Source organism: Phragmites australis, chromosome 3, assembly GCF_958298935.1.
Source record: "Phragmites australis chromosome 3, lpPhrAust1.1, whole genome shotgun sequence".
Lineage (NCBI taxonomy): Eukaryota > Viridiplantae > Streptophyta > Magnoliopsida > Poales > Poaceae > Phragmites > Phragmites australis.
In genome coordinates this window covers 40,344,781-40,358,119 of record NC_084923.1, presented here as the reverse complement: position 1 = coordinate 40,358,119, position 13,339 = coordinate 40,344,781, and the positions used below count along the sequence as shown (strand labels likewise).

The window sequence follows — 13,339 nt, the reverse complement described above, 5'->3', positions numbered from 1 at the left end:
AGGCCTCGTGTTGTGTCAAACCGGCCGCCGCCCCACCTGCACGGATGCACCGTCGGAGATTTTTTTATTTAATTTTTACATTTTCTAACATAAATATTTGTAAAAATATATCTCGAATGAAAACATTTATGAAAATAGATGCCTACCGCCTAACTCTTTCAGAAGGCGATAATAATATTACGGTGGCATGGGCAAGCTTTACCGACCTTTTATGGGATGGTTAGGCTCTTACCGTTGCATGAGAGGACGGATAATTGTTGATGGAGCGTTAGCCAGACGATATTCGAAGAAATATTCATAACTTTTTCATATGATTTTGAATAGAGATGACCTAACCGCTCTCTCACGAAGCGGTAAGGGGCGCTGAGCCCGAGAGTGGAGACGGTAAGAGCATAACCACTCTATAAAAAGGTAGTAAAGACTGTTCGTGCCACCATAGTATGCTTACCACCAGCATTTTTAAAGGGCGATAGATGCTTATTCTCGTAAATCTTTCTATCCAAAATATATTTTTGTAAATATTTATATTAGAAAATGTAAAAAAACAGTACTGTCGTAACCCTTGAGAGCCCGATACGTGATGGTCTTGTAGATAGCGTGGGCGCGATGGGAGGGCACGGTGCATTGGAGCAGGGCCACGATTGCAGGTAAAGTGCCTACCAGGCCGGTGATGCGTAGCCGCGGACACGAACACATCGTGATCTACACCCGGCATGTGGAATAACTTTGTGTGTATTTGGTTGGAGGGATATAAGTGTGGTTGAGATATGGTAATCATTTTTTTAGGTATTTGTCTCAAGAATAGATAGGATATGGTCATCCACTTTAATAAATATTTCTCATATATGTTGAGTAGAGTGAACTAGCTTTTTTTTGTTGGGATGTATCCAACTTATCTAATCTTAATCATTAATAAAATGACAATGCTAATTAATATGTTGTATTACTAATTATTATTTAATATTTTGATATTATTTTTTATAAGTGTTATAGTGGATTGGTTAGTGTAGGGTTGTATTAAATATAGTATAATTAGTGATAATTAGTATGAGCTTTGTTATTAATTAGTAATTAGTATGATAAGATTAATGTTGATAAGTGTTAGTGTGTACTGAAATATGTATGATAAACTATTATTATTTGATATTAATAGTATAATTGAGTTAATTATTCTCCTCATATTTATTTTTATCTCTCTAACTAAATAAAAAATTAACTTATTCTATCTAACCAAACAAACAATTTAGATGATCTCACTCCTAAAAACAGAAATAACCCATGCAAACCTGTTTTCGAACCAAACACTCCCTGTAACAACGAGCGCGCGCGGCAGCTCCCTCGGGGACAGGAGGTTGCCGACGCCGAACCGCGTGGCGGAATCTATCCCGGCAGCGGCTGCGAATGATTGCTCTTCTCCCAGGAAACCAAACTTGACATCCTTACCGAAGGACGGCCTGATTGTTCATCAGCGACGGTGCTTTTTCCTCAGCTCATCGGCTCATTTTCACTACCGGACGTATCAAGAAGGATTTGCTATATATACCTCTCGGCAAGCACATCAACGAATGATCAAAAGAGCAAAATCGTAGTATATATTTTTCTGAAAGATCAAAGGAGCAAAAACGTAGTATATATGTATAGATATGGGGGGCACGTTTTTCGTCCCCTTTACATACTTTTACATGTATATGATGTATCCCAGAGTACCCCAGCGCCTAGCATCATGTACCATGCATCTTCAGGTATCACCCACATGCCGTTGCCGTGAGATCACAACTCCAGTACAACAGGTGAACCGCCCCAAGCCCCCAACAAGCAACTCTGCGCTATACATGAGGTTCTGATATACTGTACAACAACAAAGCGGCATTCACATCCACATTGCGTCAGGTACAATGCTGAAATGCCTGCCAGAATGGAGTACCAACGGTAGTAGCTCATGCCTGCACAAACAATGCTGCACGTAGCCCAGGCCCAGCTCCTTTCAGTTCTGCTCTTCTACTTTGCACTGTCTCGGCCGGAAGTTCTCCTCCGACAGCAGCGACGTGATGAGCCTCTGCAGCCGCGCCGCCCCTGGACCAGGCCGCAGGAACGCCGCGTTCCCAACAGCCGAGCATGGATCACTCCCATTGTCCCGCTTCTCGCTCGAGCACCAGCCTCCGGGGGCGACCATGTCGGGGCCTCGCGCCAGGATGTCCGCATCGATCTTGTCCAGCACCGGGTCGTCCCTGAGGAACTTGCGCGCGAAGGGGGCCTCGCTACCGACCATCCGGTCCCAGTCGTCGAGGGTGAGGTAGTGCGGGTGCTGCATGGGAGGGTTGTCCCAGAAGATGAAGTGCAGGTCGCTGTTCACGGTGGTGTTCCTGAACTCGTCGGCGTTGCAGGCTACCGTGTGGAAGTAGCCCTCCGGCGACGAGATGAAGTTGGCGTAGTACATGAGGACGGTGCGGGGGAGGTTGTCCCAGCCCCAGATCAGGTACTCGACGAATGACCTGGACAACATCATCCACGCAGAGCCTGCAAGACAGTACGGAGTATATTAGGATTGCCAACTTTCTCTATTACAAAAGAGCAAGAATCTATGACACGTAAAACCATTTCTATATTACAGTTAAAAAAAACCATTTCTATATACATATGAGGAATAAAAAAGTTTCGCATGCACATGATGTAAAAGATGGTTGCTGTTGTCCTATATTCCAGCTGTTTTTTTCAAAAATATTTTTGTTTTGGTGGTTGTGGAGAAGTAGTGGCTCTCCTGATATTTTTTTAATGTTGCTATTTTGCTGTTGAAATGTACCTCCATAATTTCACCCAATATATCAAGGGAAAATACAAAACTCCCCAAAAGTCACTGGGATTTTAATTTTCCTCTCCAAAAATTGTTTTTGTTGCAAACCTCCTAGTTTGGTTTTGTTGAAAAACATCTCCAAAAATTCAAAAAAAATAAAAAATCATAAATTTTTTTAAAAAAAAACTAGAGACAATTCTAAGACCTTTTGTGAAAAAAAATTCAAAAATAATATCCTTTGCATCATATTTCATGGAGAGGAAGTTTGAAAAAAAAGAAAAACATGCAGCTCATTTATTAATTCGAGTTAAATGCATAGTTAATTATTTACTAATCCAAAAATCATGAAACTAATTTTTTTTTAATCTTCTTACATGATCCTCTATCTTCTAAAAATAAATGAAATTTTGAAATAGTTATTGTAACGTGCAGGATTGAGTAAATGTGTTACAGATAGATTAATTCATAACTAATCCATAACACCCCCAAAATTAGTAAAACCATTTTTATTAGTTTACTTAAACAATTATTTGTGTAGAAAAAATAATGGTAGACATAAAAAAAGTTAAAATAGCATGAGTTAATAAATGAGCTGCATATTTTTCTTTTTTTCCAAACTTCCTCTCCATGAAATATGATGCAAAGGATATTATTTTTAATACAAATTTTACAGAAGGTCTTAGAATTGTCTCTAGTTTTTTTTTAGAATTTTTTATGATTCTTTTTATTTTTTTAAATTTTTGAGGTTTTTTAATAAAGTCAAACTTTTGTGGGGTTTTTTTTCAACAAAACAACTTTTGGGGGAAGTCAAAATCCAAGTGATTTTTGGGGGGTTTTGCATTTTTCCCATATATGAACTATATCATTTCTTAGGCCAAGGAAGTCCGTGTCAGAAACAAACTGATATTGTAATGGAGGAAATTCTCCACGGATAACATTGTAGTTGAGATGAAGGCACCAACATCTCCCTAGGCAATTAGTGTTGGCAAAACTAAGGCCACAAGTTATGGAAAACTATACCCTAATTTTCTTGTTCCTCCAACCCAATTTTTGCTCATCATCACAAATATGTCGAACAGTAAGTAAGAAGAAACTTGACAATGGAAGCATTTGTAGGTTTGCTGAAAAAAAGAGAAAAGGAAAACAAAGACGTGGTCTCCAATCACCAAGAACGGACTAGTCTGGGATATTGAAGGGATACGCAAAATCCCATTAAAAACTAGGACAGCCTGCTATTCTTCCGGTGGAAAAATGTGGATTCATGTGTCTCAATATAATCTGACTTGCAAAAACTTATGGTCTGCGTCCTCAGGCAGCAAAGGACTACAAGAGCAAGCAATCCAGTAGAAAAGATTGTGATGCTCAACATTTCGCAGTAATATCACCAAGGTTCAAAACCGAAACTGCAAAAAGCCTAAAAGAAATACTGTGTGTGCAACTTTGCATGATTTCTTGGTGTATCCCAACGAGGGTTTTATGCTACCTACCAGCTAGCTTATGGTCCAAATTAAAATGTTGCAAACTTTTAGTAAGGTGCTTCTATGCTCTCACCAAGAGATAAAGAAGACGCAACAATTAAAGCACATTAAGGGTTACAACCATCTGCATGCTACTCAACAAGTAACACTGTAGTTTCATGATTTGTGCCATAAGTGATGACAAGTGACAACTCAAAAAGACGTAAGACTATCTCTAACAGCTACCTTAAATTTTCATCCTCAAAATACTATTACAGCATCCTCTATCACTATTACAACATCCCATATCCCTAATACTGTAGCAGTACTGTATCCCTGGATAGAGAATCTGTTGAAGAGGATTTTTAGTACTGTAGCACTAGAATTTGTAGGTTTGGAGACTCCGTTGGAGATGGCCTAACTGATGATTAATTCGAACTATAGAGGAATCAAGTGCTAGGGAAAATGACACATATAGGAACCGTGACGTACAGCTAAGAGCTTGTGCTAAAACTTAATGACTCCATTGCTTCTTCTGCCAAGCAACTATCATGGATGAACAGAAAGCAGTATCCATATTCCATACCAGTGAAGAGCTTGAAGGCTGTCGGCAAGCTCCGCTTCTCAGGTACCCAGAACAAATCGCCCTTCGTCTTCATGTAGAGCCCCGGGTCTATGATCAATGGCATCGCCCTTGCAAACCTGTCAACGTCACAATATACTCTCAATTCCATGTGTAAAGAAACTGAGAACGCAAAGGCCCTGCAATCGAATGAGTGAGCACATACGCTTTCCAGCTCATGTTGCTTGTGTGATCTATAAAGTTGAGGTCGCGCGGCAGCTTCGAGAACACATGCATCAAATCTGCGTTGAAATCATCACAAAGTTAGCAACTTATGACGCATCAATGCAAAACCAAAACCCGGATGAGCTCCAAATGCTGACAGAATCAAGAAAAAATCAGCGGAATTGGGTGCAACCGAGAGCAAAAGCAATTCAGCAAATTGCAACATGGAGAAGCAAGCTACAACTACATACGAAATCAAGAAGGCGTGATTGAATACTAATGGGGCCAAGAACTAAAAGAAGAAAATTATGTACCATCCTGCGTGACGAGCGGGTAGTCGGAGGCGGAGAGGTTGATGAACCAGTCCCAGTCGGCGCCGCGCCCGCGTCCCTCGCCCCACAGGAACGCGGCCGCTGCGTGCAGCGTAGTGGTCACCATGGTTGGTCCCCTGTAGGTGACGAGATTGGCCTTCTCGATCACCCTGACGTTGCGCGCGGCGGCGAGGACCGGGTGCGCCGCGACGAAGGCGGCGAGCTCCGCGCGGTCGGAGTCGGGTGCCTGCGCGTCGAGGTGGAGGATGTAGCTGTTCCTGGGGTGGTATAGCGCGAGGAGGCAGCGGCGCAGCATGGCGGCTTCCCCCGCGGAGCCGGAGATGAGGTAGGCGAAGCGCGGGAGGCGGGCGGGAGCAGGCGCGGGGCGGGAGAGCGCGGACTCGACGAAGAGCGGGGGCAGGGGGCGCGGCGAGGAGGAGGAAACCGAAGCCGGGGAAGGGGAGAAGGGGAGGAAGGAGGAGGAGGAGGGGAGCGGGAACGGGGAGGTGGCAAAGAGGAGGAGGAGGAGCGCGCAGAGGCCGCCGGCGGCGACGGAGAGCAGCGAGCGGAGGTCGACGGTGGCGGCGCGCGTGGAGGCGGCGGCGGACTCCATGGTTGGAGGCTGGCGTCGGCGGGAGTGGCGAGAAGCCGGGAAGGCGCGGGTGTTTATATGGATCGTGCCAGCGTGGACTGGTAGTCGTTGACGTGTGTGAGAGTGAGGGGGAGCACGAAGCCAGGAAGTGGTCTGCGCGACTGCGCCGCGCTGCAGTTGTCAGTTGAATTTGAATCAGTTCGAGCGAGAGCAGCAGCTGTAGCTGCTACATTTGAAAACCAACCATGTGCTTGGTTGCGTACCGGAGCCCGTCCTGGATCGGCCGGCGCATCTTTGGAGTAAGTTCCCGTTTGGTTCTTTGAACTGCGTCCTATCGTCCGGACGAGTCCATTCTTAGTATATTTTCGTTAGATACTGCATCATACGCTCAAATCGCCGGATGAAATTCAACAATACTCATTTTTTAGTGTTGTTTGATGCTTAAAAATAAAAGAGGTGGTTTTCTATTCTTAAAAAATCATATAATTTTTTTTACGTATTCTATAATCAACCAAATACATTTTTATACCATCCATCTATAACATCTCATCTGACATAATCCCTATCAGATTCAACTTCTTCAATCAATCAGAGGCTGCCTAGCCGAACTTGCATTGGTGTAGCTGTAGCTGCTACATTTAGATTGTCGTAGCGCGAATCCCGGCCCATCTTTAGGATTCGCCGATTGTTTATCCCGTGAACCATGAAGTACGAGCAGTACCACGACGGCATGATATGACAGGAGCTTCCGGTTGGACGTGCGTGCGTGCAAGTGCAATCTGCAATCCATCCGAAGGACGTTGAGGCTTCACCGCGTACGTCATGCCCGCCATTACGTTGCTGAGGCCGGCTGCGCTCTTGATACTGAACAACCAGGCGCGGCGCGGCGACCAAACCGGCCGTACGGGCGCCGCACCAGCTCGTCCGGAGAGCGGCCAGACGGGCGGCCCCAACGTGGCGCACACGCCGCCGGGAGGAAGAGGACGACGGCCGGCCGCCGGCGCACAAGGCAGCGTGCGTACCGGCGCGATCCAAGTCCGTTCAACCTGTCGCCGTTGCCAGCCCGTTGTGCCCCTGTTTCGGACTTAGGAATTTCACTGGAAATTCGCAAAGAGACTGCTCAATTCCGCCACGATCGAGGACGACGAGGAGGAGAATCCATATCGTTCTTTTTTTATATTTTATATTTAATTTTTCTTATTTCTTCATTTTTATTTTTTTAATCAGACCCTCCAATAACTAGCCTTCTTTAAAAATTTCTTAGAAAAAATATGCAGAACGGAGGCTCGAACCCTCCACCGACTCCTCTGAGCAGGCTGGTCCGCGGGAGAATCCATATCGTTCCAAACGGGTCTCATCAATCCTATCGAACGTCTTCCAACACTGGGAAAGCTCGGACGGTGGAGGCGACGATTGCTAGTCGCTGTCATGGACGGCTGCATTGCATGTACGCACGACCAGGCCTACACCTGCCCTACACCGCTGTGAGGCTTGCAGTCACGGGCGGCGCGTCCTACGCCCACTCCTTTGATTGGCACGGCTAGGCTGGTCCATTACGCCATTGTACCAGACAAGCAGACCAGACGATCGAGCTCGAATCGATGGTTGACAAAATCGGAGCGAAGCAGGCGAGGAGACTTCATTCGTTCTTGGATGCTGTTCTCTCTACTCTACAAATGTTAAATAAGCCGATCTATCTTTCCAGTCCATTCCCGGTTTTGATGTTATCATGCCAACACCTCTGCACGATTGCAGCATGAATCATTCACGAAAAAATGGCAGCACGAGGATGAGCAACCGCCGGACGAAAGTTAGTTTCGTGGGCCAGAGCTACGGAGCCGTTCCGTTCTACGACAGACGGACGGAGAGAGGGACAAGAACAGAACACGGCAGCCACCAGCTACAAGCTACGTCCCATCTTTTCCGGACCTATATATGATGCTGGTACGGCCTTGCAAATTTTCAATTGCTTGACGATTTGCAAACTTTCAGTTGACAGGAGATACCACAATGGCATAGATAGGCCGGAATTCACGAGGGACAACCGAGTGCTTCCAAAGCTGAAATCTGAACGAAGACGACGATAGATCTTTACGGTTTAATATGTGTCGAATAATTATATAAAATTAGTTAGGTATATAATTTAAAATTGTATTCGTAGTGTATAGTGGAATTCTAATAGAACTCAAGTGGAATCTCAGTGAGACTTATATATTTAGATCTTCTTATAAATATGAGATAATAGTTGTTATTTATAATCATGACGGTATTACGATAGATTCGCAGGGGCAACGGTTCTGCTCGAACCGTAAGGAAGAGAAGATGCTACTAGTTGAGAAGGAGTATCTGTAGTCATGTACTAGGGATGTAGGTTTTGATTGAATCTCGTTAATAAATATCATACCTCTGGTATTATATGTGATCATGTGCATCATCTCGGTAAATCAATTTGTTGCTTTTGTTGATGACTAATTTTCTAACAATTAGTATTAGAGTTATAATTGGATTGGATTTAGAGATGATACGTAGAGATCATATAAAGGCGCGATGATTATGCATCTACAAACGTCGTGCAACGCACTGGGAAGTACATGATGATAGCCGGTACGTGCAAGCAAGGCGCGCGCGGCCACGGCAGGTCGACGTAGGCATACGGACTGTGCAGCACGAAGACATCATGGACACGCGGAGCACGCAGTCATGTATGGGAGCGTCGGCGCCGGCTAGGTTTCTAGGTGAATGTCATCATCGAGGACATTGCGGATGATGTCGTCGCAAAGGTGTCGGCAATGCAGGGGGCCACGGGGTGCGACTGTCTTGGCAGCGCCAACTTGTGGACAAGCACACGCGGGGTAAGGTGAAAGGCGGGGCGTGGACACCGACGCCGACGAGATGATGGCATCGCGAGCTGCGACGCGAGGGACAGGCTCGCGTCCGTGTGGGACACGGCTGGAGGCTGTGGTGGTGCAGTCAAAGAAACCGAGACCACGATCGTGTCGGACTCGGCTGGAGACGTGCGGCGCTGGGATTAATCGAGTTCCCGTGTGAGGCAGCTCGGTCTGGACTGACTCGGGCGAGCAGCTCGTGTGGCCAAAGCGCGGACAGGCCAGGAGTTGGCGACAAAGCCGGGCAGAGCGGGCGTTGATCGGATGAAGCTCAGGCAGTGGGAGGCCGATGGACCGAGGGCGCAGGTGGAGCGCGCGAGCACTGCAGGCCGTGTGGAGCCCACGTGGGCCGGCGGAGCGCGCAAGAGGGGCATCATACAGCATTGCTCATGAAGGCCGACGGGTGGCCATCAACCAAGTTGGGCGCGTACCTGGTGGGAGCCCAGGTAGGCAGCAGAGCCGAGTCGGCCTGGTGCAGCATGTGGTCCAGCCGTGAGGTTGGGCTCAAGCCCAAGTGGGCCGGTGGAGTGCGATGGCCCATGACGCGGCTAGGAGCAGGCCTGCGAGTGGCTGGCCCAGGCGTGCGGCCAGGTATGCGTGAATTATATATAAGCATATTTGATACGTACTCTTACATACATATCTCGTAATATAAGATTATCTTATATGATAAATACTATGTATATGGAGCATATAAGTATATAAGATTATCCAAGTTGTATGTATATTTTTTTGGGTTTGTACATATTTTTTGAGTATATTATATTTTATGTACAAATATGAAGGTATTATTAAAATTTATTAAAATTGATGGATTTCTTTTCATTTTTTTCATGTAACTTACATTGGAGTACCTCAGAATGAGTATATAAGTATACTTATAGTGATAAATGAGTATATCCAGTTCATTTATGTCGAATATTATAATACAGACTAGTTTTCTCGGTTTATCGGACGAGAGCAATATCAGTAATAAAAAATCCAGTAGCTATCACATCTCGCCTGTTCCATGAGCGATACCTTGCTTTCGTTCGCTGAACGAACGAGATCTTAAGTTGATAAACTACTTAAAAATTGTTGTCTACTGTTCAAGGCCTACAAGTGTCATTCGTTTATGGGTAAATTCTTACTCTCGTTTGATGAACGTACGATGATAGATTATTATTATAATTTTTTTTAAATGGTCGTGTAAATTTGAAAGTATTGAAATATATATATATATAATTCGGTAGGCGTGGCTAGTGTGGCCAGGCCGGTCGTGCGTGGACCATGGCATGGCGTGTTCGGCCCAGCGAGCAGGTGTGGCCTGGTTGGAGCCAAGCGGGCCAGGTGGTTGTGCGGCTAGTAGGCCGATGGCCCAGACGGGTGTGGCCAGTGGAGGCCGTGTGAGGTTCGTGGTCTGTGCTGGAGTGCATGTCTGGGCGGCTCGGTAGTACACTTGTGTGCGTGGATTGCTGGCATATCGAGTGGCCGAGGCCTGGTTGGCTCGCGAGCGTGGCTCGGTGCGGGTGAGGTGTCTCGCAGGCGCGAGTTAGTAGGGGCTCAGGTGGAATGGCTCAGGGAGGTGGCTCGGCCTGCCATGGTGTCAACTGACAGGTTCTACGCACGGAAATTTGACGATGAGAGGCAGGTTCAGTGATGAACGGGGGTAGACAACTCGCTACAGGGTGAATAATCTGGTATTCTGTGAGCGAGACTGAAGTTTCAATTAAATGCCGGATGGATTGGATAACAATGTGTGTCTCACGGAGTGCGACAGAAGGTCGTAGACAGAGGTGTGCGGGTGTTAGAGCACGATAAAAGGTCACATATGCTAATGAATATTGCAACAAACAAATGAGAAGAGACAATTGACTGGTTAGGTAAACCTCAGTCCGGTGTTGCGATGCTCGATGATGAGCATGGACTGTCAACAATGTTTGGTCCTAGTCCACATGACGATTAATAAGAGTTCGATGGTAATGGCCGGACAGTTTGCAGGTACATGGTAGACAATTCAGTGGTAGTTGACGAATAATTCACTTGGGGGGTGAACAATCCGTGGTACAAGGCAAATAGGCTGGCGATAGCAGGCCAATCATACCACGGGTGGCGAATAAAGAGGCTAGCAAAAACAACATAGGAGCGTGAGGGCTATTGTTGTTTGATCTCTGTGGTGTGGCAGTACGTGGTGTGAGCTCAGGATGCATATTTGTATTGGAGAGGGCTTGCGCGCTTTCAAATCGGAAAGGGTGCAGATAGATTCAAGTTGTACATATGGGTTTTTGAAGTGTGGATCGAATGGCGTGGGGATACATCAGTGACTGAATTGGAAGGAAGTAGAGATATATCTACTTGCAACTGGAGTAATCTAGTTGTTCTGGGACTACACGAGGCTACGATGTAAGATGTCTGTCGGTGTATTAGGAACCAGGGGTCCCTGAATCCCGAGACCGGGCCAGCCATCTGCCACATGTCACCATCCTGCGAGGTCCACCCTGCAGGATAAGAAGAAGCTAAGTCCCGGGGGAAGGTGCTCGGGGCCGTAGCCTCTAGGTTCCCGAGCACCCCAGTTCCCCGATGATCCGCAGAGTCCAAGTACCGGGAAGGAAGTGCTCGGGAGGTTTCTCACTTATCCCCGAGTACTGTAGTCCCCCGATGATCCAAACACCGAAGTGCTCGGGGCTGCACGTGGCAGCCCCCGAGGACTCGGTTCCCCGAAGGTCTCACCCAAGTACTCGGGAGAGAGTGCTCGGGGCTGCACGTGGCAGCCCCCGAGGACTCGGTTCCCCGAAGGTCTCACCCAAGTACTCGGGAGAGAGTGCTCGGGGCTGCACGTGGCAGCCCCCGAGGACTCGGTTCCCCGAAGGGCTCACCGAAGTGCTCGGGAGAGAGTGCTCGGGGCTGCACGCGGCAGCCCCCGAGGACTCGGTTCCCCGAAGAGCTCACCGAAGTGCTCGGGAGAGAGTGCTCGGGGCTGCACGTGGCAGCCCTCGAGGACTCGGTTCCCCGAAGGTTCGCGCAAGATCGTCCGACGACTCGAAGGGTCCCATCGTCGGGGTGTCAGCCAGTCAAGGGCCCAATGCCGCATTTAATAGGCACGCGCGGCCTGACATCCTGACATTCTCAGCTACCCACGCCCCAGTGTCAGACCCTGCCATGCACTGGCAGGGGGGCGTGGGTCCATTAAATGCACGGGTCCCGTCCCGTTTCATCTGGATGCCTCGGGATAACGTTGCCAGGATCGAAGCGCTCCGCCTGCCACCCTGCCCTGGCAGAAGAACAAGACAGGGTGGGTGCACCGGTTACCTCTGAGGCTGCCCGGTGGGCCCCCTTAATGGCGCCGCGGGGCATCCACAATGGCGGGTGGTCGGATGCGCGCCGCATTTTTCCGCCGCCTCTGTCACTTCGCCAAAACGGAATGATGACGCCTTTCTCCGTGGCACCTTGGCACTCGCACCCCCTCTTTCCCATTCAGGATATGTCGAGGTCGGCGCGCCTATAAAAGGAAAGGATGGAGAACACGTAAAAGGTGTGAAAAAAGAAAGAGGACGCAGACGCTCGAACCAGCTCAAGCCAAACTAGAACACGAGAGCCTCAAGCTCTCTGTAAGTGGCTCTCTCTTGTAACCAGATACATCCTTGAAGAATTCCCTTCAAGGATAGATATAGCACTCACACAGGAGTAGGGTGTTACGCCCCCGTGCGGCCCGAACCTGTCTAAACCCCGGTGCACCCATCTTTCTCGCACTAGGACGATCATCTCCCACCAGCCACTGCATTTATTTCCGTTTCCCGCTTATTTCCCAAACAAGCTCGTTCAGGATCATCCCCCCGGCCGAATCTCTAAAAAGGGGTCTCTCGGGATCCCTGCGACAGGAGTTCACCCTCCGACAATGTCGGAGAATCGTAATCTAAGCAATCAGGTGAAAGAGCAATGCTAGTATGACAATTTCTATGTGTGACTCAGAAAGAAACAATGAATTTCTCTACATCAAGAAGCAATTAATTGGTAGTATGAATGTCAGATTTAGTTGGTTTTTTCATATGACACCCAACTGGGAGCGGATTTTCTTCATAAAATATGGTGATTCTGGTTGTATATACTTTTGTAACGACACGGGCTACCGTGATGTTAGAATAAGGCACATCTAAATCAAGACCTATAATGGAGTTATATGCTTCGTTGAGGCAGGTATGTGTCAAGACTAAAGAGGAATCTGATTTCACTTAAAGAGGTTGTGTTGGTAAAAGAGAAATGTGCTTAGCTGCAGATGGAGTCATGTAGTTACAGGGATAGCATAGTCTCTAGAAGGCGGTGAGTCTGAGTAAAACTCATCAGACAACTCTCGTTGAGCGACAAAGGCGACAACTCAAGTATGATGTATATGGATGTTCACACATGATAGCTTCAAGATGGCAGATTATTCGTCAAGGTGGAGTTTGTTGGATATATGTCAAATAATTGTACAGAGTTGGTTATGTATATGACTTGAAGTTATATTAGCGGTACATGGTGGAATCCTAGTAGGATTCTA

At 47.1% G+C, this 13,339-nt stretch overlaps 1 protein-coding gene across 1 annotated transcript; it reads right to left on the bottom strand.

Moving 5' to 3' along the window:
- Window positions 1-1,587: 1,587 nt before the first annotated feature.
- On the bottom strand, window positions 1,588-6,078 carry LOC133913067 (beta-glucuronosyltransferase GlcAT14B-like). Its single transcript, XM_062356108.1, has 4 exons — window positions 5,350-6,078; window positions 5,037-5,112; window positions 4,835-4,950; window positions 1,588-2,517 (listed from the first exon to the last, which is right to left on the bottom strand). Exons 1-4 carry the CDS (start codon window positions 5,957-5,959, stop codon window positions 1,985-1,987), a joined length of 1,335 nt encoding a protein of 444 aa, XP_062212092.1. The 5' UTR covers window positions 5,960-6,078; the 3' UTR covers window positions 1,588-1,984.
- Window positions 6,079-13,339: the final 7,261 nt, after the last annotated feature.

Excerpts from the sequence above, each read along its gene's own strand:
- LOC133913067 (XM_062356108.1), bottom strand. The coding sequence starts at position 5,959 with ATGGAGTCCGCCGCCGCCTCCACGCGCGCCGCCACCGTCGACCTCCGC. Across the intron at positions 5,113-5,349 it reads CCCGCTCGTCACGCAGGATG|ATTTGATGCATGTGTTCTCG; the intron begins GTACATAATTTT and ends ATTTCAACGCAG. Across the intron at positions 2,518-4,834 it reads AGCCTTCAAGCTCTTCACTG|GCTCTGCGTGGATGATGTTG; the intron begins GTATGGAATATG and ends ACTGTCTTGCAG.